This window comes from Corythoichthys intestinalis, chromosome 11, assembly GCF_030265065.1.
Source record: "Corythoichthys intestinalis isolate RoL2023-P3 chromosome 11, ASM3026506v1, whole genome shotgun sequence".
NCBI classification, from domain to species: Eukaryota; Metazoa; Chordata; class Actinopteri; order Syngnathiformes; family Syngnathidae; genus Corythoichthys; species Corythoichthys intestinalis.
The window spans coordinates 23,917,072-23,944,021 of record NC_080405.1 but is presented as its reverse complement, the minus strand read 5'-3'; the positions used below and the strand labels follow the sequence as shown (position 1 = coordinate 23,944,021).

The 26,950-nt window shown below is 42.2% G+C and overlaps 1 protein-coding gene across 48 annotated transcripts in view; it reads left to right on the top strand.

Annotated features, from left to right (window-relative positions):
- The window catches only part of LOC130923821 (protocadherin gamma-C5-like), a 313,176-nt gene that overhangs the window by 266,822 nt on the left and 19,404 nt on the right, over positions 1-26,950 (top strand). For 2 of the 48 annotated variants that reach the window (XM_057849881.1, XM_057849880.1), the window contains exon 1: positions 288-2,522. The exons of 37 other annotated variants lie outside the window; for them this stretch is intronic. In XM_057849881.1, the coding sequence (XP_057705864.1) occupies positions 381-2,522 (2,142 nt within the window). In that variant the 5' untranslated portion in view covers positions 288-380. Of the gene's footprint in view, positions 1-287; positions 2,523-3,747; positions 6,713-7,899; positions 10,738-10,798; positions 14,939-19,990; positions 23,027-24,146; positions 26,902-26,950 lie in introns of those variants that run through there. 9 more of the 48 variants (XM_057849836.1, XM_057849853.1, XM_057849833.1 and 6 more) reach the window with 9 other exon arrangements.

Genomic DNA, 26,950 nt, shown 5'->3' with positions numbered 1-26,950 from the left:
GGGGAAACACGTGTACATGGATATAACCATCGCTGTGAAGAGGATGTTGATGAGGGTGTTTCCTTTATAACGGAGGAAAGATGACAAAGACAATAGGATACCGAGACTGGCGATGGCTGTCTCTTTTGTGGCATTTTCTTTTGTGGACAACAGGGGACGCACAGACGCGTTACAGCATCCCAGAGGAGCTCAAACGAGGTTCGGTGGTGGGCAATTTAGCCAAAGATCTGTCTTTGGGGCTGTCTGAGATATTTGAGCGCAAGCTGCGTGTCGCCTCCGAGGTTGGTAACGAGTATTTCATCATAGATGAGGGGAAGGGTGAGCTGCTGGTCAACGACAGAATAGACAGAGAGGCTTTATGCGGTCAAAGCGCCACCTGCATGTTGCCTCTGCAAGTGGTGCTTGAAAAACCTTTACATTTGCATCGAATTGAAGTAGAAATTCAAGACATTAACGACAATTCACCCCTGTTTCATACGAACGAACTTTCTTTAAAAATACCAGAATTGGCTACAGTAGGTACTCGTTTCCTTTTGGAAAGTGCAGAGGATTTAGATGTTGGAAGTAATTCAGTAAAAACCTACACATTGGCTAAAAATGACTGTTTCACGTTGAAAATGAAGGAGGTTGAGGACGGTAAATTAGTTCCCGAGTTAGTGTTACAAAAGCCACTAGACAGAGAAAAAAAGGCTTCCCATCAGCTCCAGCTAACTGCTCTGGATGGAGGGAATCCAGTCCTGTCTGGTACTGCACAAATTACTGTTTCAGTGCTGGATATAAATGATAATTTCCCTGTGTTTGACAAAAGTCTATATAGAGCATCTTTACAAGAGAATGTGGCAAAACATACATTTATACTAAAATTGACAGCAACGGATGCAGACGAGGGACCGAATGGCGACATAGAATATATTTTTAGTTCACGCACGCCCGATGTCATGCTGTCTATGTTTAAATTAAATTCAGTAACAGGTGAAATATTTTTACAAGGAGATTTAGATTACGAAAAAACTTCATCATACAAAATTGAAGTCACTGCTAAAGACAAAGGGATGCCTGAAATGGAGAGTCATAGTCGTGTGCAAATTGATGTTATTGATATTAATGATAATGCTCCAGAAATCATACTTACCTCGGAACCGCAACCGGTGAGGGAGGATGCACCAAGTGGTTCAGTGGTGGCTCTGCTGACATCACGTGATGCAGACTCGGGTAATAATAGCAAAGTAACACTACAGCTAGCTAAAGGATTCCCCTTTACTCTGAAACCATCCTTTTCTAATAATTACGCTTTAGTTACCAGCGTTGCTTTGGACCGAGAGAGTGTGTCTGTTTATAATATTGAGATTACAGCCAGTGATTCAGGCTCCCCTCCTCTATCTAGTAAAAAAACAATAGCTGTCAGCATCACTGATGTTAATGACAATCCTCCTGTCTTCTCTCAGAGCTCTTACAACGTTTATCTAAAAGAGAATGGAGCAGCAGGTTCCATACTCTTTTCTGTGTCTGCAAGCGACCTGGATGTAGGCGAAAACGCTAAAGTGTCTTACTCCATTGTGGACTCTAAAGCTAATGACATTTCCGCGTCGTCTTACGTTTATGTGAACTCTGACAATGGCAGCATCTACAGTATGCACTCGTTTGACTACGAGAAAATCAAAGTGTTTGACGTTCAGGTTGAGGCAAAGGACCAGGGCTCTCCGTCCCTCAGCAGTAGTGCCACCGTCCATGTTTTCATTCTGGACCAGAACGACAACGCCCCGGCCGTCATCTACCCCTCCCCTCACGCCGCCTCCCACATGAGGTTGCCCCGCTCGGCCAAGGCGGGCCACCTACTCACCAAGGTGACGGCCGTGGACGCGGACTCGGGCCACAATGCGTGGATTTCATACAAAGTGAGAGAGGCCACAGACGCCTCTCTCTTCATGCTAACTTTAAACACGGGGGAGTTGAGGACTAAACGCGCTGTGTCCGAGCATGATGACTCCTCTCAGAGATTAATCGTTGAAGTAAAGGACGACGGGGAACCAGTCCGCTCAACTACTGTCACGCTGTCCATCCTACTGGAGGATGGTGTGCGCGAACCCATATTGGAGCTAAGACACAAGGCGGCATCAGAGCCCAGCATGAAAGAGGGAAGAATCACACTTTATTTAATTGTGTCACTAGCTTCGGTTTCCATGCTGTCACTGCTCACTTTGCTGGTCTTAGCGGTGAAATGCATGAGGAGCAGCACAACCGGCGCTATTTGCTGCGTAAGACGGACGCACTGTGACGAGGACAAGAAGCCCAACAGAAATCTACACATTCAGCTTAACACAGATGGACCTATCAAGTATGTGGAGGTTCTGGGAGGAGATGTCATGTCTCAGAGTCACTCCTTCAGGTCTTGCATGTCTCCCATGTCAGAGTACAGTGATTTCACTTTGGTCAAGCCCAGCAGCACCACAGACTTTAAGGAGGTCATCAGCGTCCTGGATGCCTCTTTACCTGACAGTACCTGGACTTTTGAGAGCCAGCAGGTGAGCACTGCTTTGGTTTTCATATCAATTGTAGTACGCTTTTTTCCTGTTATGTCCACTTTGAAACTATTCATGTTCAAGTATTGGCGATTCATCGTTTCAGTCAGCACTTTCTATTTTTATTATAAGGGCATTCAGATGTATTGGAGGTCTCAAATTGGAAAAATTCAGCACCACAAAAGTGGACAGTGACTTTGAAAAGTACAACAAAATGTTTTTTGTGACACCAATTTCAGATTGTGTTTGTTAAATACTTGAATTTGTTTCCTACTTAATATGCATGGAGGCTTTTGTTGCAAAGTGCACATTTATCACTTTCCTCGAAAAATCAATCAACAAGAGTATACTAAGTGATTGTTGGTGATTTATGTATTGTATTTGTATATAATTGTAGCTACAAAAACTAAATTTTGGTGACCTGCAATACACATAAAATAATTGGTTTAATCTATATAATTAAATACAGAAAATTCAAATTGAAAATTGTAAGTATACATTATAAACATTAGCTGTCCACATTAACTCGACATGTAGACTGACTACTCCACAATGACTGAAACATTTTCTTGCATTGTTTCCAAATTCATACATGAACTCTGCCAGGCTTAAGAAAACAATCAATATTGTATTACAATAAATGATATCAAGAAGGCAAATTATGATCTTAGATGGCTAAAGAGCAGATGTAGCCAATAGCTTTCGCTCAACGAGCTATTTTCCAATGCACTCAAAGTTCAAGCTAATTGTTCCCCCAATAAATTCAAACCACATAAAGACTTTTATGTCTCGAAATCATAGCTTCTTTTATGCATTTCATATTGGTGATGAAGACACAACACTAATGTGTGATTATTCAAATAACCTAATGAGGATCCAGGGCGTCCAAGAATGTGCATAACTAAAATTAAAAACCCATACAAAACCAATTGATATAGGAATAAATTATAGCAATGAGTCTGAGTCTCGTTCCCTCCTTCTTGCTGTCTCCCTCTCTCTCTCTCTCTCGCTCTACATGTCCCGTAAATATCATTTTTATTATAGTTACTATGTGGATGAAAATGATGATACATATTATCACCATCAAAGTCGCTTTGAAAGCCGAAAATCTAGACCTTGGTGTATGTTATATTGCTCACAAAATAAATTCGAATATGCAATGAAGTTAAATAACATTGTTGGAAATGCAACAAATTATTGCCAATTCATTTTATATGTATTTTTACATGCATGAAAAATTAAGAGTATGTCGTTATTTCCTATGCTTTTTTTTGTTTTGTTTTGTTTTTTTTTTGTGAAAAGCTATCAAATATTATTTATATTTAACATCGTTAAAATGGCAATTGAGCTTCCTGCACATAGTTGCCATGAGAGCACCAGGCTCGCAAAGAGGTGGGAAAGAGTTGTCTTTAAGAGGGAATGGGGATCAGCTTCTTTCTCATTGGCTTGTGGTAGCCAGGCTGTGAACCAATAGGCTTGACAACTGTACAACGCAATCTTGTTCCTACCCCCACGCAGCTTCATCTCACTAACACGTAGAATGCGCTGAGCTGCGCACACAGAGAAAGGAATCAGCTGCTGATTTTTTTTTTTTTTTTTCTTTTTACATTGACTCGAATTTAATGTAGTAATTCTGCATGCTCAGATGGCTTGAGATGGTTGTTTTAGAAATGCACTCCATGTTTATGTGGAGATAGCCACTGCTGTGAAGAGGCTGTGGATGAGGATGTTTGCTTTGTGAAGGCGCAAGGATGACAAAGACAAAAGGATTCCGAGACTGGCGATGGCTGGCTCTTTTGTGGCATTTTCTTTTGTGGACTACAGGGGACGCACAAACACGTTACAGCATCCCAGAGGAGCTTAAACGAGGTTCGGTGGTTGGTAACTTGGGCAAAGATCTGTCTTTGGGACTATCTGAGATATTTGAGCGCAAACTGCGTGTCGCCTATGAGGCTGGTAAGCAGTATTTCAGCGTGGACGCGGGGAGGGGCGAGCTGCTGGTCAACGACAGAATAGACAGAGAGGCTTTATGCGGAAAAAGCGCCACCTGCGTGTTGCCTCTGCAAGTGGTGGTTGAAAATCCTTTGCGGTCGCATCGCATTGAAGTAGAAATTAAGGACATAAATGATAATTCGCCTCGTTTTCCAACGCATGAAATTAGCCTTGAAATACCTGAATCAGTTGCAATCGGTACACGTTTTCCTTTAGAGAGTGCAGAGGACCCCGATGTGGGTGGTAATGCATTGAAAAGTTATTCTCTAAATAAAAATGAATATTTTTCAGTAAAATTTAAAACAGAAAAGAATGGTCTAACTGCCCCAGAGCTAGTGTTAGAAAAATCATTAGACAGGGAAAAAGTGTCTTTTCATCATTTAATATTAACATCCCTTGATGGTGGAAACCCTGTCAAATCTGGAACATGTAAAATTATAATACATGTGCTTGATATCAATGATAATGTTCCTATATTTGGTGAGAATGAGTATGCTCTCTCTTTAAAGGAAAATAGCACCAAAGGAACGTTTGTATTGAGCGTAAAGGCGACAGATGCTGATGATGGTGCCAACAGTGAAATTACATATTCTTTTGGGTCTCGCACTCCAGAAACTGTTTTATCCACTTTTGATATTAATGAACATACAGGACAAATTGTTTTGAAGGGTCAATTGGACTATGAAACATCCCCATCTTATCTAATTGACGTAGTTGCAAAAGACAAAGGTGTACCCGAAATGCAGGGCCACTGTCGCCTGCAGATTAATATAGAAGACATAAATGATAATGACCCAGAAATTATTCTAACTTCTAAACCTAGTCCTGTACGGGAAGATGCACCTTCTGGCACTGTAGTGGCTTTAATTAGTGTCAAAGACATTGACTCTGGTAATAATAGCAAAGTAACTTTACATCTTCCCCGAGGTTCACCTTTCTCCCTGAGGCCATCGTTCTCCCAAAATTATGAACTGGTCACCAGTAGTGGTTTGGACCGAGAGCGGATGTCTGAGTATAATATTAAAATTACAGCCACTGACTCGGGCTCGCCCCCTCTCTCTAGTAGGAAAACAATAACTGTCAGCATCACTGACGTTAATGACAACCCTCCTGTATTCTCTCAGAGCTCTTACAACATTTACGTAAAAGAGAATGGAGCATCAGGCTCCATAATGTTCTCCGTGTCTGCGAGCGACCCAGATATGGGAGAAAACGCCAAAGTGTCTTACTCCATCGTGGAGTCTAAAGCTCATGACGTGTCCGTGTCGTCTTATGTCTATGTGAACTCTGAGAACGGCAGTATCTACAGCATGCACTCATTTGACTACGAGAAAGTCAAAGTGTTTGACATTCTGGTGGAGGCGAAGGACCACGGCTCTCCATCTCTTAGCGGCAACGCCACCGTCCATGTTTTCGTACTGGACCAGAACGACAATACCCCAACCGTCATCTACCCCTCCCCCCACGCCGCCTCCCACCTGAGGTTGCCCCGCTCTGCCAAGGCAGGTCACCTGCTCACCAAGGTGACTGCTGTGGACGCGGACTCGGGCCACAATGCATGGATTTCTTACAAAGTGGTGGAGGCCACCGAATCCTCCCTCTTCACGCTAACTTCGTACACGGGGGAGGTGAGGACTAAACGTGCTGTGTCTGAGCACGATGACGCCTCTCAGAGGCTGATTGTCGAGGTCAAGGACGACGGAACACCAGTCCGCTCGACCACCGTCACACTGTCCGTTCTGCTGGAGGACAGTGTGAGCGAGCCCATGTTGGAGCTGAGACACAAGGCAGCGTCCGAATCCAGCATGAAAGGTGGCAGAATCACACTTTATTTAATTGTGTCACTGGCCTCGGTGTCTGTACTGTCTCTGATCACTTTGCTGGTATTGGCGGTGAAATGCATGAGGAGCAGCATGAGTGGTGCTAGCTGCTGCGTGAGACAGACAGACTGTGATGAGGACAAGAAGCCCAACAGAAATCTCCACATTCAGCTTAACACCGATGGACCTATCAAGTACGTGGAGGTTCTGGGAGGAGACGTCATGTCGCAGAGTCACTCCTTCAGGTCCTGCATGTCTCCTATGTCGGATTACAGTGATTTCACCCTGGTTAAGCCAAGCAGTACCACTGACTTCAAGGAGGTCATCAGTGTCCTAGATGCATCTTTACCTGACAGTACTTGGACCTTTGAAAGCCAGCAGGTGAGCACTGCTTTGGTTTTAAGACAACAGACTTCTTGTCATGCCCACTTTGTTACAGTTTCTAATTATCGATTACAGATTCAAAATTTCACCGCGTACTCATGTGCAGTGTGTTAAAATTAACTAAAATTCGTTTAAATTTTGGTTAGCTACTCACATCCTTACAATGCTTTTTAGCAATGTTGTGTTTAAATTTCAAGTCGTTCAGAAATGACAACTGATATCCAATTTAAACATTAAAATATATATTCCGCTGTCCAAGAAGATACAGAAAATAATTGTTTGAATTTTTTTCCCCACAATATATAAGCACAAACATTAGCTGTCTCAAACATTTGACATGTTTGAGTAACACAGTGACTGAAATATATAATAGCATTAATTCTGACTTGGTCAACTTTTTTTTTCTTTTTTTTTTTTTTATCACACTCAAAGCTGATGTTGACTGTCCAAAAATTGACCACTATTGTTTTGTCTGTCTGAATATTTTATTCTCCCATGTTGTGTACGTGATGAACGCACGATTAGCACAGAAAAACACAAAGGACTCCATTAAGATTAAAGGTTTACACAAGTCCCTGACTAAAAAAACTACGTGAAACTAAACAATGGGAGTACAAACGGTGAGTCTGAGTCGCTCTCTGAGACAAAACTCAGCCACAGATTATGCAGTGTTAACATAAAATGTTTGCCAACCCAACTTTAATTATGGCTTTTTACATAAAATCACAAATCAGCACTTCAAGTGTGGACAGCGACTTTAAAACAAGTGAAAGCACCACTCCTGTTAGAAACAATGCTGCAACTCGGTGTATTTCCATTAAAATATATATTTTTTAATTTCTCAAAATATAATTGAAACGTTGTTTCAGGTAAGTGCTGCCTCGGTGATCAGTCTCCAATCATTGGTTATTAATATTGAAATTGACACAGCACATTTTTTTGCTCTTTTGGAGAGCACAAAAAAGGAATAAATGCATGGCATAATCCTGATATAAACTACTCAGTGCCATGGAAGGAGACACATCACATTTTTTATGCAAGAAAGTTGAGACTTGAAATCGTATTGTATGTGATTTTACTTCATTAAAAACTTTCAATTAATTGTTTTATCTAACCTGGCATTCTTAGGTTGTAGCAGTGTTCCCATCTTAGGTTGTAGCAGTGTTCCCATAATGCCCATGAAATTACTGGTTTAATCGTAAGGCTTGAAAAAAGGAAGCAATGCTTTGAAGGGAGAGAGTGCTGTGACTGAGAGACTATGGAGATCAGCTTCCTTCTCATTGGCTGGTGATAGTCGGGGTGTAAACCAATAGATTTGAAGACTGTACAAAGCAATCTCGTCCCTACCCCCACGCAGCTTCATCTCAGTAACACGTACAATGCACTGAGCTGCGGCACACAGAAAGGGACCAGCTCCTATTTTATTTATTTTATTTTTTTACATCAAAATTAATTTAATGAAATAATTCTGCTCAGATGGCTTGAGGTGATAATTTTGGAAATAACCCTCATTTTTGTGGATTTAACCATCGCTGTGAAGAGGATGCTGATGAGGATGCATGCTTTATAATCGAGCAAGGATGACAAAGACAATAGGATATCAAGACTGGCGATGGCAGGCTCTTTTGTGGCATTTTCTCTTGTGGACTACAGGGGACGCACAGACACGTTACAGCATCCCAGAGGAACTCAAACAAGGTTCGGTGGTGGGTAATTTGGCCAAAGATCTGTCTTTGGGAATATCTGAGATATTTGAGCGCAAGCTGCGTGTCGCCTCAGAAGCTGGTAAGCAGTATTTCAGCGTGGATGCGGGAAAGGGCGAGCTTCTGGTCAACGACAGAATAGACAGAGAGGCTTTATGCGGACAAAGCGCCAGCTGTGTGCTCCCTCTGCAGGTCGTTGTAGAAAGTCCCTTACAATTGCATCGAATAGAAGTGGAAATAAGAGACATTAATGACAATTCTCCTCATTTTCTAATGCAGGAAATTAACCTTAAAATGCCAGAATCGGTTGCTGTAGGCAAACGCTTTCCTTTGGAGAGTGGAGAGGACCTTGATGTTGGAGGAAATTCCTTGAAAACGTACACTTTAAGTAAAAACGATTATTTTTCTTTAAAGTTCAAAGAAGCAAAAAATGGTAAAACTGTGCCTGAATTGGTGTTGGAAAAATTATTGGATCGGGAAAAAATATCAATCCATCAACTGCTTTTAACAGCACTGGATGGAGGAAACCCTGTTAAATCTGGAACATGTAAAATCACAATTGACGTACTTGATATTAATGATAATTTTCCTGTATTTGATGAAAAAGAGTACTCAATTACTCTAAAAGAAAACAGCACAAAGGGTACATTTGTGTTAAGTGTAACAGCTAAAGATGCTGACCAAGGCATAAATGGAGATGTTAAATATTCTTTTGGGTCTCGCACTCCAGCAGCAGTTTTATCAACATTTGAAATTAATGAACAAACAGGCCAAATTCATTTGAAGGGGGGGCTGGATTATGAAACAGCCCCTTCTTATCTGATTGACATAACTGCCAAAGACAATGGGGTACCTGAAATGGAGGGCCACTGTCAATTACAAATAGATGTAGAAGACATTAATGATAATAAGCCACAAATTGTGCTTACTTCTGAACCTAACCCTGTACGGGAAGATGCTCCAACTGGTACAGTGGTGGCTTTAATTAGTGTCAAAGACCTGGACTCCGGTAATAATAGCAAAATAATGTTGCATCTTCCCAAAGGTTCACCTTTCTCACTCAAGCCATCTTTTTCCCCAAATTATGAACTGGTCACTAATGGTGCCTTGGACCGAGAGAGAGTGTCTCAGTATAACATTGAGATTACAGCCACGGACTCGGGCTCTCCTCCCCTCTCTAGTAAAAAAATAATAGCTGTCAGCATTTCTGATGTCAATGACAACCCTCCTGTATTCTCCCAAAGCTCTTATAACATTTATTTAAAAGAGAATGGGGTAGCAGGCTCTATACTGTTCTCGGTTTCTGCGAGCGACCCAGATGCAGGCGACAACGCCAGAGTGTCTTATGCGATCATTGGGTCTAAAACTCATGACGTGTCTGTATCGTCCTACGTTTACGTGAACTCTGAGAATGGAAGCATATACAGCATGCACTCGTTTGACTATGAGAAAGTCAAAGTGTTTGATGTTCATGTGGAGGCAAAGGACCAGGGCTCTCCATCCCTCAGCAGTACTGCCACCGTCCATGTCTTCATTATGGACCAGAATGACAATGCTCCCGCCATCATCTACCCTTCCCCTCACGCCGCCTCCCACTTGAGGCTGCCCCGCTCAGCGATGGCGGGGCACCTGCTCACCAAGGTGACGGCCGTGGACGCGGACTCGGGCCACAATGCGTGGATTTCATACAAAGTGGTGGAGGCCACGGACACTTCTCTTTTCATGCTAACCTTATACACAGGGGAAGTGAGGACTAAACGTGCCATGTCTGAGCATGACGACTCATCTCAGAGGCTAATCGTAGCGGTCAAAGACGACGGGGAACCGGTCCAGTCAACTACCGTCACGCTGTCCATCCTGCTGGAGGACAGCGTGATCGACCCCAGTTTTGAGCTAAGACACAAAGCGACGTCTGAACCCAGCATGTCAGGGGACAGAATCACGCTTTATTTGATTGTGTCCCTGGCCTCAGTGTCTGTGCTGTCTCTGATTACTTTGCTGGTCTTAGCAGTGAAATGCATGAGAAGCAGCACGAGTGGTGCTAGTTGCTGTCTAAAACGGACACACTGTGATGAGGACAAGAAGCCCAGCAGAAATCTGCACATTCAGCTCAACACTGATGGACCTATTAAGTATGTGGAGGTTCTGGGAGGAGATGTCATGTCTCAGAGTCACTCCTTCAGGTCCTGCATGTCTCCCATGTCAGAGTACAGTGATTTCACTTTGGTCAAGCCCAGCAGCACCACAGACTTTAAGGAGGTCATTAGCGTCCTGGATGCCTCTTTACCTGACAGTACCTGGACCTTTGAGAGCCAGCAGGTGAGCACTGCTTCGGTTTTCAGACCAATTGCGGCACACGCACTCCTCATCTTGTCCACTTTGTCATGATTTTTATTCATCCATTAGTTATTAATCAAGTGCAGTCTGAAAAAGATTTAGTGACTATTTTGCACCACATTCTATATTCATTATGAGGGCAATCTGATGCATTGCAGTGCTCACGTTAAAACATTTCAGCACCACGGCAGTGGACAGTTTCTTTAAAAGCGCAGCAAAATCGTATTTGTCTCAAAAATTTGCATTTGTGTTTGATAAAATACTTATTATTTTACATTTGAGTTGGCCTCTTGGATCATGAAATTACTTTTTTCAGTATGATCACATGGTGTGTTTGTCGTGAACCTGTACAAAATGTGACGCATTCCCACACAAACACTCTATAAACAAAAGTATATGCAGTGCATTTTTAATGTGTAGATGTGCTTGCACCGGTATCCCTTTGGCCCAGAATTACTGTATATAGCCTACTAGTATATGTGTGATGAGCAAGACTCAGGAACTAATTTTCGTTCTATCTTTATTGGGAATGTCAAAGGAGCACAAATTATATGGAGAAAGTGCAAACTATAAGCCCTGCAAAAAAAGAAAAAAACTCGAAATGTTGGATTACACAATGGCTGAAACATTTTTTTCTATTGTAACCAACAGCATTTGCGTTAACGCAACTGTTTTCTTTTTAGCAAGCATTTGCTTTAACCACAATTATTACGGCAAGTACAGCCATAACTGGCAAAACAGCACGATAGATTTGACCCTGAAAGCTGACGTTTCTTGACCCAACAATTGTTTAAAGCTCACAAAGTAGACCGCAAAATATTGCAATAATATCTTGACTCTCTTTACAGTCAACGTGGAAGTGTTAAGAAGTTGCATTGACTAACAAAAAAAAATGACAACTAAGCAGAGTTATAGGATGGCGTTATTATACTTGACAATTCAGCACCTCGATGATGGACAGCAACCTTCGAACGAGTGAGATGCATAATGTGTTAGTACTAACATTTACTCGAAACTTTATCATTTCTGTTTTTGAAATAGAATCGATCAGTCTGCATAATCTTTTCTAGCTTAGTCTAAATGTATGTAATATTATAGTTAGGGGTATTTGCTGTTGAGTTTTAAATTCATGACAATTATTATTTTTGTCAGAGTTATTTTGAGTGCAGAAAATCATCATCAATGTAAACATAATTTTACATATTCTTCAAACAATTCCACAACATAGAAGTAGAGTAATACTAATAATGAAATAAAATCACATCGATAGAATTGAGACTATGTCTCATTATTATGCTTTTTTTTTTTTGTCAAATATTCCTTTCTTAAAATTTCACATATAGTTAGATTAAGACAATTAGGCACTCTGCAGATAAGTCATGAAAGCACCATAAGGCTCGCAAAGGGGTGGGAAAGAACATAAGGAGTGAATAAGGATCAGCTTCTTTCTCATTGGCTGGTGGTAGTGGAGCTGTGAACCAATAGGGTTAAAGACTGTACAAAGCAATCTCGTCCCTACCCCCCACGCAGCTTCATCTCACTATACAGAGATTGCACTGAGCTGCAGCACACGCAGAAAGGAATCAGCTACATTTTTTTTTTTCAATCACCAAAATATATTTCCTAATTTTCCTCAAATGGCTTGAGATATTACTTTTGGGAATACTCCTTGTTTTTGTGGATACAACCATCGCTGTGAATGGGATGTTGATGAGGATGTTTGCTTTATAACGGAGCAAGGATGGCAAAGACAATAGGATACCGAGACTGGCGACGGCAGGCTCTTTTGTGGCATTTTCTCTTGTGGACTACAGGGGACGCACAAACGCGTTACAGCATCCCTGAGGAGCTCAAACAAGGTTCGGTGGTGGGCAATTTGGCCAAAGATCTGTCTTTGGGACTGTCTGAGATATTTGAGCGCAGGCTGCGCGTCGCCTCAGAGGTTGGGAAGCAGTATTTCAGCGTGGATGCGGGGAAGGGCGAGCTGCTGGTCAACGACAGAATAGACAGAGAAGCTTTATGCGGACAAAGCGCCAGCTGTGTGCTCCCTCTGCAGGTCGTTTTAGAAAATCCGTTACAATTGCATCGAATAGAAGTGGACATTAAAGACGTCAATGACAATGCTCCTAGTTTTCTTAAAAGTGAACACGTGATTGAAATAGCTGAATCCGCCATTGTAGGTATAAATTTTCCCCTACAGAGTGCAGAGGACGCTGATGTTGGAGCACATACCATAAGGTCATATACACTTAGTAAAGATGAATGTTTTACATTAAAAATGAGAGAGATTGAAAATGGAAGAAAAATGCCAGAATTGGTGTTGAATAAATCACTAGATCGTGAGAAAAAAGCTGTTCATAATTTAGTTCTTACAGCTAAAGATGGTGGTGTTCCTGTAAAATCGGGAACTTCAAAAATTATAATAAATGTTCTGGACGCTAATGACAATGTTCCTTCATTTGTTCAAAAATTATATAAGGTATCAGTACATGAAAACAGCCCAAATGGCTCTTTTGTCATTGCAACGAAAGCGACAGATATAGACGATGGTCCAAATGGCGAAGTAGAGTATTCTCTTGGCATACACACGCCACCATCGGTGCTCGAAATATTTCATATAGACCCGGTAAGTGGGGATATATTATTAATAAATAATTTGGACCATGAAAAAATATCCTCTTTTCGTATTGATATAATTGCAAAAGATAAAGGGCTACCAAAAATGGAAGGTCATTGCAGCGTGCAGATTGATGTATTAGACGTAAATGACAATGCTCCAGAAATGTTATTGACTTCCAAACCAAGTTCTGTACCAGAGGACTCTGCAGTTGGAACAGTTGTGGCTTTGCTGAGTGTACGTGATCCCGACTCTGGTAAGAATAGTGAAGTAACTTTACATCTTCCTAAGGGCTCCCCTTTTTCTCTCAAACCATCCTTTTCTAATAATTACGCTTTGATCACCAGTGGTAATTTGGACCGAGAGAGTGTGTCTGAGTACAACATTGAGATAACCGCCACTGATTCAGGCGTTCCTGTTCTGTCTAGTAAAAAAACGATAGCTGTGAGCATCACTGATGTCAATGACAACCCTCCTGTATTCTCTCAGAGCTCTTACAATGTTTATCTAAAAGAGAACGGCGCAGCAGGTGCCATACTGTTCTCTGTGTCTGCGAGCGACCCGGATGCAGGCGAAAATGCCAAATTGTCTTATTCAATCGTGGACTCTAAAGTTCACGACATGTCTGTGTCATCTTACGTTTACGTGAACTCTGAGAACGGAAGCATTTATAGCATGCACTCATTTGACTACGAAAAAGTCAAAGTGTTTAACTTTCAAGTGGAAGCGAAGGACCAAGGCTCTCCGTCCCTAAGAAGCAATGCCACAGTCCAGGTTTTCATTGTGGATCTGAATGACAACGCCCCTGCCGTCATCTACCCCTCCCCCCATGCTGCTTCCCATCTGAGGCTGCCCCGCTCAGCCAAGCCAGGCCACCTGATCACCAAGGTGACGGCTGTGGACGCGGACTCGGGCCACAACGCGTGGATTTCGTACAAAGTGGTGGAGGCCACAGACACCTCTCTGTTTGTACTGACTTTATACACTGGGGAGGTGAGGATTAAACGTGCAGTTTCCGAGCATGATGACTCCTCTCAAAGGCTGATCGTAGAGGTCAAGGACGACGGGGAACCGGTCCAATCGACCACTGTCACGCTGTCTGTCCTGCTGGAAGACGGCCTGCTCGAGCCCATGTTGGAGCTGAGACACAAATCGGCATCTGAGCCCAGCATGACAGGGGGCAGAATCACACTTTATTTGATTGTGTCACTGGCCTCGGTGTCCATGTTGTCTCTCCTCACTTTGCTGGTTTTAGCCGTGAAATGCATGAGGAGCAGCACAAGCGGCGCTAGTTGCTGCTTGAGACGGACACATTGTGATGAGGACAAGAAGCCCAACAGAAATCTGCAAATTCAGCTTAACACTGATGGACCTATCAAGTACGTTGAGGTTCTGGGAGGAGACGTCATGTCTCAGAGTCACTCCTTCAGATCCTGCATGTCTCCCATGTCGGAGTACAGTGATTTCACTTTGGTCAAACCCAGCAGCACCACTGACTTTAAAGAGGTCATTAGTGTCCTGGATGCCTCTTTACCTGACAGTACATGGACCTTTGAGAGCCAGCAGGTGAGCCACTGTTTTGGTTTTAAGACAACTTCTAGCTGACTGATTTCTTGATGTGTATGTCCCCATTTCAATATACAGTAACTATTAGTGATTCATCAATTCCCCCAGCACTTTTGTGCAGCTTTTTGATGTTCTTGCAGTATGTTTTTGTAAAAACAAAGCAATCTGACGCATTGACGTGCTCACATTGAAAAAATTTTGCACCCTAATAGCCGAAAGTGACTATGTTTGTGACAACATGAACTTTTGTTTGTCAGTCTGGTACACGTTTCCTCAAACACTTACTGTAATTAGTTTTGGCTTGGTTGACTTTTAGCATCAAAACATTCATATTTATCCGATTTGTTGTCAAGTCATGCTGTTTTTGTCTTTTTCTGTCTTCCGTGTTGCCTATCCTCACGAGGGTCGCGGGTGTTTGGGAACCTATCCCAGCTAATTATGGGCAATTTAGAGTGTTCAATCAGCTTACCATGAATGTTTGCTGTTTCTTCATTCTTCGATCAAAACAATCCATCAACATGAGATTGCACAGTGAATCTGCAGAATTTATATGTCTTTATGACTTGTACCACTTAAACAGTGTGTTCGAGCCACAAAGCATCGTACACATTTAGATGTAGAAAGTCCAAACGGTAGCTGTCCAAAACAGTTTGACATGTTGTAGGACACAATGGTTGCTTTTTTATTACTCACAAAATGATCACCAAATGATCTCCCAAATGGCCTCACAGACAAAAAGTTGACTTAAACAGTTGATTTTTAAACACACTGAAAAAGTCTTGGTTGTCCTTGAATTTTTTTCAAAAGGCCAAAAAGATAATGCATTACTTGTTTTTTCATTTGTTTAATCTCCTTAAGTATTTTTATCCAGCTATGAACATTGAAGTGTGGAAAGTCAAAGGACCCAGTTAGAATTTCGAGATGTCCAATAAGGTGCCTGACAAAATTGAAAATAAATACGACTAAGGGAAAACGTCACTGCCTTTGACCGTAATAGTCAGCTACAGCACATTGTTTAAACAAAGTAACATGTTTAGCAATCCAATTTTTACGAAATATTTTTTTACTGAATAAAAATTCAGCACCTGGGGTGTGGACAGTGATGTTGACATAAGTCAAGTGTGTGTGAAGGTACTTTTACTTCAATACCATTAAAATGGCGATTGCTGCTTCACTAGACTGCTATTTTTTTAAATATATTTTTACATGGAGGTTGTGGTTATAGTTACTGCCAAATTCCTGTGCATCAAACTAAATAATATGTCTATTGTAATCTTTATTCTTGTCATCAGATTTGTTTCGAGTTCAGGAAAATGTGTCAACATAGATATTTTTTTGACTCATATTGTCACACATATCCTGCTCATGGAAATAATTCAGCAACATGGAAGTAGAATGATAGACTGAAGCAAAATTAGTTTTAGAAGTACAAATAATTACCAGTACATTTTGTAAAGCATGCATAAAAGTTGATATTTTGTCTTTATCATATCCTTTATTTTTTTGAAAGGCTATCAAAAATGTGTTTTATTTATTCTCACATGGATGTAACGACAATTGAGCATCCTGCATTAAATTGCCATGAAAGCACCATAAGGAAGAGCAATGTCTGTAACAGAGTGCATGAGGATCAGCTTCCTTCTCATTGGCTGGTGGTAGTCGGGTTCTGAACCAATAAGGTTGAAGACTGTACAAAGCAATCTCGTCCCTACCCCCACACAGCTTCATCTCACTAACACGTAGAATGCACTGCGCTGCGACACACAGAGAAAGAAATCGGCTCTTATATTAATATAAAATTTAATATAGTCCAGTAATTCTCTTCAAATGGCTTGAGATGTTAATTTTAGGAATATTCCTCGTTTTCTTGGATACAACCATTGCTGTGAAGAGGGTGTGGATAAGGATGCATGCTTTATAACCGAGCAAGGATGACAAAGACAATAGGATACCGAGACTGGCGATGGCAGGCTCTTTTGTGGCATTTTCTCTTGTGGACTACAGGGGACGCACAGACGCGGTACAGCATCCCAGAGGAGCTCAAACGAGGTTCAGTGGTGGGCAATTTGGCCAAAGATTTGTCTTTGGGACTGTCTGAGATATTTGGGCGCAAGCTGCGCGTCGCCTCTGAGGCTGGTAAGCAATATTTCAGCGTGGATGCGGGGAAGGGCGAGCTGCTGGTCAACGACAGAATAGATAGAGAGGCTTTATGCGGACAAAGTACGAGCTGTGTGCTCCCTCTGCAGGTCGTTGTAGAAAATCCGTTACAATTGCATCGAATAGAATTGGAAATTAAAGATGTAAATGACAATGCTCCGAGTTTTCTCAAAAGTGAACATGTAATTGAAATAGCTGAATCCACAATTGTAGGTATAAATTTCCCCCTTCAGAGTGCAGAGGACCATGATGTTGGGACAAATACAGTAAAGTCATATACACTCAGCAAAGATGAATGTTTTACATTAAAAATCAGCGAGATTGACAATGGAAGAAAAATGCCAGAATTGGTTTTAAGTAAATCACTAGATCGGGAGAAAAAGGCTGTTCATGATTTGATTCTTACAGCTATGGATGGAGGAAATCCTGTTAAATCGGGAACTTCAAAAATTAGAATACAAGTTCTAGACGTTAACGACAATGTTCCCTCATTCTTTAATCAATTATATAAGGTATCAGTACAAGAAAACAGCACAAATGGCTCTTTTGTTATTACAACAAAGGCGACAGACATAGATGATGGTCCAAATGGTGAAGTAGAGTACTCTCTCGGCATACACACGCCACCATCAGTGCAGGAATTATTTTATATTGACCCATTAAGTGGAGCTATATCACTGAAAAATCATCTGGACCATGAACAACAGTCCTCATATCGACTTGACATTAGTGCCAAAGATAAAGGCTTCCCTAAAATGGAAGGTAGGTGCAGAGTGCAGGTTGATGTAATAGATGTAAATGACAATGCTCCAGAAATTTTATTGACTTCCAAACCAAGTTCTGTACCAGAAGACTCTGCAGTTGGAACAGTTGTGGCTTTGCTGAGTGTACGTGATCCTGACTCTGGTAAGAATAGTGAGGTAACTTTACATCTTCCTAAAGGCTCCCCTTTTTCTCTAAAACCATCCTTTTCTAATAATTATGCTTTGATCACCAGTGATGCTTTGGACCGAGAGAGTGTGTCTAAGTATAACATTGAGATAACCGCAACTGATTCAGGTTCTCCTGCTCTCTCTAGTAAGAAAACAATAGCTGTCAGTGTCACTGATGTCAATGACAACCCTCCTGTATTCTCTCAGAGCTCTTACAACGTTTATCTAAAAGAGAACGGAGTAGCAGGTTCCATACTGTTTTCTGTGTCTGCAAACGACCCGGACGCAGGCGAAAATGCCAAAGTGTCTTACACTATTGTGGACTCTAAAACTCATGACATTTCTGTGTCATCTTACGTTTACGTGAACTCTGAGAACGGAAGCATTTATAGCATGCACTCATTTGACTATGAGAAAGTCAAAGTGTTTAATGTTCAAGTAGAGGCGAAGGACCAGGGCTCTCCAGCCCTCAGCAGCAACACCACAGTCCATGTTTTCATTTTGGATCTGAATGACAATGCCCCAGCCATCATCTACCCATCACCCCATGCCGCTTCCCATCTGAGGTTGCCCCGCTCAGCCAAGGCAGGCCACCTGCTCACCAAGGTGACGGCCGTGGACGCAGACTCGGGCCACAATGCTTGGATTTCATACAGAGTGGCAGAGGCCACAGATTCCTCCCTGTTCATGCTGACTTTATACACTGGGGAGGTGAGAACTAAACGTGCTGTGTCCGAGCACGATGACTCCTCTCAAATACTGATCATAGAGGTCAAGGATGACGGGGAACCGGTCCGTTCGACCACCGTCACGCTGTCTGTCCTGCTGGAGGACGGTGTGAGTGAACCCGTTTTGGAGCTGAGACACAAAGCAACGTCTGAGCCCAGCATGAAAGGGGGCAAAATCACGCTTTATTTGATTGTGTCACTGGCCTCGGTTTCCGCGCTGTCTCTCCTAACTTTGCTGGTCTTGGCGGCGAAATGCATGAGGAGCAGCACCAGCGGCACTAGTTGCTGTGTGAGACGGACACACTGTGATGAGGACAAAAAGCCAAACAGAAATCTTCACATTCAGCTCAACACTGATGGACCAATCAAATATGTGGAGGTTATGGGGGGAGACGTCATGTCTCAGAGTCACTCCTTCAGGTCATGCATGTCTCCCATGTCAGAGTATAGTGATTTCACTTTGGTGAAGCCAAGCAGTACCACTGACTTCAAGGAGGTTCTCAGCGTCCTTGATGCCTCTTTACCTGACAGTACCTGGACCTTTGAGAGCCAGCAGGTGAGGACCACTTTGGGTTTAAAATAACTTGAAGCACACGGACTTATTATGATTTATGGTAACCATTTAAATTGTGTGCACCACTTTTAAGGTTCTTATTTTTCAAAAACTCAGTCTCAAATTGTTATCTTGTTTTCACTATATGCATTTTGTGTCAGCCATCAAGGGGTATAAAGTCCATCCCATATAAGATCCAGAGTTGTCCAAAAAGATGTCCTTTTAATTCGAAAACAAATTCAAAACTCAACTTTGAGAAAACAATTACAGTGATTTTGAGTCACCGGCGATGACCTTGAAATTCAGTCTCAGCGCATTGTTCTGACAAAGTGTAGCGTGTATGGCACTCCAACTTTTAAAAAGGCATCCCCATGAAATAAATCTTTTCCTCTCGGCTTGAATTTTGAAAATCAGCACCTCCGTTGTGGACAGCGACGTTGGAACAAGTCAAGTTAGTGAGGTTTTTTTTTTTTCAACGCCAGTCATTTTATTTGATTGAACTATGATTACTGCGTTAATAGTCAAATTTCCTTAATCTTTACATGTATAAACCAGTGTAAATCAAACAAAATCATCATTTAATGTGATGCATGATTTTATTTTGTTGTTGTTGTTGTTGTTGTTGTTGTCATCAGAGTCAACATAAGATATTATTTTGATAGATCTATGTCATATAGCTCACTGAAACAATTCAGGCACAGATTTGTAGAATCATACACCACAATTAAGCAAAATCGGTGGTGGAATAACAAAAATATTGCAAATGCATTTTGTTATTCATACATCTAAGTTGAGACAGTGTCTCATTATTTTTGCCTTCTTGTGTGATGACAGGCTCTCCAATACTAGTTTTATTTCATACATATAGTTTCGCGATGAATATTAAGCAGCCTGCAACTCAGTGTCATAAAAGCATAAAATGACCTGCAAAGTGGAGTGAGTGAGAGAGCTGTGACTAAGAGTGAATGGGGATCAGCTTCCTTCTCATTGGCTGTTGCTGTTGAAGCTATGAACCAATAGGGTTGAAGACTGTACAAAGCAATCTCGTCCCTACCCCCACGAAGCTTCGTCTCACTAACACCAAGAATACACTGAGCTGCGGCACACACAGATGGGAATCAGCCCCTATTTTTCAAATATAAAAACAAATATATTTCCATTATTCTCCTCAAATGGCTTGAGATGAATATTTGGGGAATACTCCTCATTTTCATGGATATAACAACCGCTGTGAAGAGGCTGTTGATGAGGATGCTTGCTTTATAACGGAGCAAGGATGACAAAGACAATAGGATACCGAGACTGGCGATGGCAGGCTCTTTTGTGGCATTTTGTCTTGTGGACTACAGGGGACGCACAGACGCGTTACAGCATCCCAGAGGAGCTCAAACGAGGTTCGGTAGTGGGCAATTTGGCCAAAGATCTGTCTTTAGGACTGTCTGAGATATTTGAGCGCAAGCTGCGCGTCGCCTCCGAGGCTGGTAAGCAGTATTTCAGCGTGGATGCGGGGAAGGGCGAGCTGCTGGTCAACGACAGAATAGACAGAGAGGCTTTATGCAGACAAAGCACGAGATGTGTGCTCCCTCTGCAGGTTGTTTTAGAAAATCCGTTACAATTGCATCGAATTGAAGTGGAAATAGGAGACATTAATGATAATTCCCCTCGTTTTCCAACACAGGAAATCAATCTTAAAATACCAGAATCCGTTGCAGTAGGTAAACGTTTTCCTTTGGAGAGTGGAGAGGATCCTGATGTTGGAGGAAATTATTTGAAAACATACACTTTAAGTAAAAATGATTATTTTTCCCTAAAGTTCAAAGACGAATCAAATAGTCTTACTGCACCAGAGTTGGTACTAGAAAAATCATTGGACAGAGAAAAATTGTCGTTACACCAGCTGCTATTAACTGCATTGGATGGAGGAAACCCTGTTAAGTCTGGAACATGTAAAATCAAAATTGACGTGCTTGATATTAATGACAATTTTCCTGTATTTGATGAAAAAGAGTATAAAGTTTCTTTAAAAGAAAATAGCACAAAGGGAACTTTAATTTGGACACTGAAAGCTGCAGATATTGATCAGGGTGTTAATAGTGAAATTACATATTATTTTGGGGCTCGCACTTCAGAAACTGTATTATCTACATTTGAAATTAATGAACAAACTGGACAAATTGTTTTAAAGGGGGAACTAGACTATGAGGCTTTTTCTTCATATCTGATTGACATAACCGCTAAAGACAAAGGTGTGCCTCAAATGGAGGGCCACTGTCGGCTACATCTTGATATTGAAGACATAAATGATAATGCTCCAGAAATTATTTTGACTTCTAAACCAAGTCCTGTACAGGAAAATTCTCCACTTGGCACAGTGGTAGCACTGATTAGCGTCAAAGACTTAGACTCAGGCGATAATAGCAAAGCATTGTTGCAGCTACCAAAAGACTCCCCATTTACTCTTAAACCATCTTTTTCTAACAATTATGCCTTGGTCACCAATGCTGCTTTGGACCGAGAGAAAGTGTCTGAGTATAATATTGAGATTACAGCTACTGATTCAGGCTCTCCTCCTCTCTCTAGTCAGAAAACAATAGCCGTCAGCGTCTCTGACGTCAATGACAATCCTCCTGTATTCTCTCAGAGCTCTTACAATGTCTATCTAAAAGAGAACGAAGCAGCAGGTTCCATACTGTTCTCTGTGTCTGCGAGGGACTCGGATGCGGGTGAAAACGCCAAAGTGTCTTACTCCATTATGGACTCTAAACCTCATGACATTTCTGTGTCGTCTTACGTTTATGTGAACTCTGAGAATGGCAGCATCTACAGCATGCACTCATTTGACTACGAAAAAGTCAAAGTGTTTAACTTTCAAGTAGAGGCAAAGGACCAGGGCTCTCCATCCCTCAGCAGCAACGCCACCGTCCATGTTTTCATCCTGGACCAGAATGACAACGTCCCTTCTGTTATCTACCCCTCCCCCCATGCTGCCTCTCACTTGAGGGTGCCCCGTTTAGCTAAGGTGGGCCACCTGCTTACCAAGGTGACTGCCGTGGATGCAGACTCGGGCCACAACGCGTGGATCTCGTACAAAGTGGTGGAGGCCACGGACGCATCTCTTTTCTCGCTGACTTTGTACACAGGAGAGGTGAGGACTAAACGTCCCATGTCAGAGCATGACGAGTCCTCTCAGAGGTTGATCGTAGAGGTCAAGGATGATGGGGAACCAATCCGCTCGACCACCATCACACTTTCCATTCTGTTAGAGGACGGCCTGCTCGAACCCATGTTGGAGCTGAGACACAGATCGGCGTCTGAACCCAGCATGAAAGGGGGGAGAATGACACTTTATTTAATCGTGTCACTGGCCTCGGTTTCCGTACTGTCTCTCCTAACTTTGCTGGTCTTAGCGGTGAAATGCATGAGGAGCAGCACGAGTGGTGCTAGTTGCTGCTTGAGACGGACACACTGTGACGAGGACAAGAAGCCCAACAGAAATCTACAAATTCAGCTTAACACTGATGGACCTATCAAGTATGTGGAGGTTCTGGGAGGAGATGTCATGTCTCAGAGTCACTCCTTCAGGTCCTGCATGTCTCCCATGTCAGAGTATAGTGATTTTACTTTGGTGAAGCCAAGCAGTACCACTGATTTTAAGGAGGTTATCAGCGTCCTGGATGCCTCTTTACCTGACAGTACCTGGACCTTTGAGAGCCAGCAGGTGAGCACCAAAAACAAATATTAGGAAATGGAGGTTGCTGTTATTGGTGTTTTTGAAAAGTTATTTTGCACATCATTTAAAAAAAAAAAACATTTTGAAAGAAAAAAAAAAAATTGGCTCCCTGGTGACCTTCATGGAATTCCATCAAGAAACTTTAGCCCCCTTCACCCTTGCACCCCATTTGAAACATCTTGGTAATCACATATTTCATCTCCTTTTGCATTTTGCATTGGAAATTAGCTTAGATTCAACACAGAAGTGTGTTCACGCAAAGGGCGCAATAATGATCCATCGGCGTCCGTGACGCTGCCAAACAAAAATATTGAAATAATCCCACATCAATCCAAAACTAAATGGGGGGAAATAATAACGATGAATTCGGCCTTCAGTAGATTACTATTAAAGTCAGCCACAGCACAGTGTTGATACGCATTATTGTGTTTGGCAAGCAGACGTTTTTGAATGGCTTCAATCAGTAATATAAGAATTCAGCACCACAAATCTGGACAGCGACTTCAGAGCAGGCCAAATGCACCGAGTATTTGGATAATTTAATTTCAACATCATGATTTTACATAAAATAAATACTTTGCTTTCAATTGAAATTTATTCCTGAATAACGTGTACCTTGGTTTTGATGTTTTAATGTTTGCATTATTTAGTAATCATTCTTGCCTAACCTGTGTGAATTAAGCAAGTCATGATTATTTACTTTATTTCATGATGCTTATTCCTATCATCAGAGCTGTTTTGATTGCACCCCCCCCAACACACATACACAAAACAGTTAAGAATGCTGACGTTATTTTTTTACATAAAATTATCCACAGAGACAATTCAACGACACTTAAATGATATTACAATGAAGAAAAAGCGTCAATGCATTTTGCATGCTAGTGAATTTGACACATTTTCTCTATATTTATTTAGATTTTGGGGGGGGGGGTTGTTTATTGAAAGGCTATGAATTTCTTTCTTTTTTTTTTTTTTTCGTTTTTTTTTTTTTTTTTTTTTTATCCCACGTTGTTAGGTTAAGACAATAAACAGCCTGTAAATCATTGTTATAAAAGCACAATAAGAATCCCAAAGGGGTAGGAAAGAGCTCTGGCTTTAACATTGAATAAGGGATCAGCTTTCTCCTCATTGGCTGGTGGTAGGCGGGCTCTGAACCAATGAGTTTCAAGACTGTACAAAGCAATCTCGTCCCTACCCCCACGCAGCTTCATCTCACTAACGCGTAGAATGCACTGAGCTGCGGCACACACAGAAGAGAATAAGCTGCTATTTTTTAATATTAAAACAAAAGTATTTCTGTAATTTTCTTCAAATGGCTTGAGATGAAATTGTTTTGGGAATTTTCCTCATTTTCATGGATATAACTATCGCTGTGAACAGGATGCTGATGAGGATGTTTGCTTTATAATGAAGCAAGGATGACAAAGACAATAGGATACCGAGACTGGCGATGGCAGGCTCTTTTGTGGCATTTTCTCTTGTGGACTACAGGGGACGCACAGACGCGTTACAGCATCCCAGAGGAGCTCAAACGAGGTTCTGTTGTGGGCAATTTAGCCAAAGATCTGTCTTTGGGACTGTCTGAGATATTTGAACGCAAGTTGCGTGTCGCCCCTGAGGCTGGTAAGCAGTATTTCAGCGTGGATGCGGGGAAGGGCGAGCTGCTGGTCAACGACAGAATAGACAGAGAGGCTCTATGTGGACAAAGCGCCACCTGCGTGCTCCCTCTGCAGGTCGTTATCGAGGACCCACTGCAGTTGCACAGAATAGAGGTTGAAATACGAGACATTAATGATAACGCCCCTATTTTTATTTCTAAAGAATTATCCTTAAAAATAGCCGAATCTGCGGCTGTAGGAACACGTTTTCCTTTAAAGAGCGCAGCTGACCCTGATGTGGGAATCAATGCTATTCGATCATATACTTTAAGTAAAAATGACTGCTGCTCTCTTAGAATAAAACAAATAGAAGGTGGAAAATCGGTTCCTGAGCTTGTGCTGGATAAACCTTTAGACCGAGAGAAGAAGGCAATGCATACATTTGTATTAACAGCATTAGATGGGGGCATTCCGGTCAGATCAGGAACATCAGAAATAACCATAAATGTACTTGACAATAATGATAACTTTCCTGTGTTTGAGAAAAATCTCTACAAAGTAACCCTGGCTGAAAATGTTGTAAAAGGAACAATTATTATTAGAATAAAAGCAACAGATGCGGATGATGGTTCAAATGGTGAAATTGACTTCTCATTTAGCACGTCAAGTCCAGATTCTGTATTATCAATGTTTGATATGAATCCCACTACTGGTGAGATGAGGTTAAAAGGGGAGTTAGATTATGAGAAAACAAAGTCATATGATATCGATGTAACAGCTAAAGATAGAGGCAGCCCTGAGATGGAGGGTCATTGTCGCGTGCAGGTTGATGTGATGGACTTTAATGATAACCCTCCTGAAATTGTCCTCACCTCTCAGCCCAAACCTGTACGTGAAGATGCCCGTAGTGGTACTGTCGTGGCTCTCATTAGTGCTCGTGATCTTGACTCGGGTGATAATGGTAATGTGACATTATATCTAAAGAAGGGATCTCCATTTGAACTTAAAAGTTCATTTTCTAATAATTATGCTTTGGTGACCAAAGGTGATTTGGACCGAGAGAGTGTGTCAGAGTATATCATTGAGATAACAGCCACAGATTCAGGTTCTCCTGCTCTCTCTAGTAAGAAAACAATAGCTGTCAGCATATCTGATGTCAACGACAACCCTCCTGTATTCTCTCAGAGCTCTTATAATGTTTATTTAAAAGAGAACAGAGTAGCGGGCTCTATATTGTTTTCCGTGTCTGCGAGCGACATGGACATTGGTGAAAACGCCAAAGTGTCTTACTCCATCGTGGAGTCTAAAGCTCATGATGTGTCGGTGTCGTCTTATGTCTACGTGAACTCTGATAACGGCAGTATTTACAGCATGCACTCGTTTGACTACGAGAAAGTCAAAGTGTTTAACGTTCAAGTGGAGGCGAAGGACCAGGGCTCTCCGTCCCTTAGCAGCAACACCACCGTCCATGTTTTCATCCTGGACCAGAACGACAACGCACCTGCCGTCATCTATCCCTCCCCCCACGCTGCCTCCCACTTGAGGCTGCCCCGCTCAGCTAAGGTGGGCCACCTGCTTACCAAGGTGACTGCTGTGGACGCGGACTCGGGCCACAATGCGTGGATCTCGTACAAAGTGGCGGAGGCCACAGACACCTCTCTCTTCTCGCTAACTTTGTACACAGGAGAGGTTAGGACTAAACGTACGGTGTCCGAGCAGGACGAGTCCTCTCAGAGGCTGATCGTAGAAGTCAAGGATAATGGGGAACCAGTCCGTTCGACGACTGTCACCCTTTCCATCCTGCTGGAGGACGGCGTGAGCGAGCCCGTGTTGGACCTGAGACACAAATCGGCGTCTGAGCCCAGCATGAAAGGGGGCAAAATCACGCTTTATTTGATTGTGTCTCTGGCCTCGGTGTCCGTGCTGTCTCTGCTCACTCTGCTGGTCTTAGCAGTGAAATGCATGAGGAGCAGCACGAGTGGTGCTAGTTGCTGTGTGAGACGGACTCAATTTGATGAGGACAAGAAGCCCAACAGAAATCTACACATTCAGCTTAACACTGATGGACCTATTAAGTATGTGGAAGTAATGGGAGGAGACGTCATGTCTCAGAGTCACTCCTTCAGGTCCTGCATGTCTCCCATGTCAGAGTACAGTGATTTCACTTTGGTCAAGCCCAGCAGCACCACTGACTTTAAGGAGGTTATCAGTGTCCTGGACGCCTCTTTACCCGACAGCACGTGGACCTTTGAGAGCCAGCAGGTGAGCAGACAGTTGCCACATTGAGTCATATGATTTTAGGATGCAGACT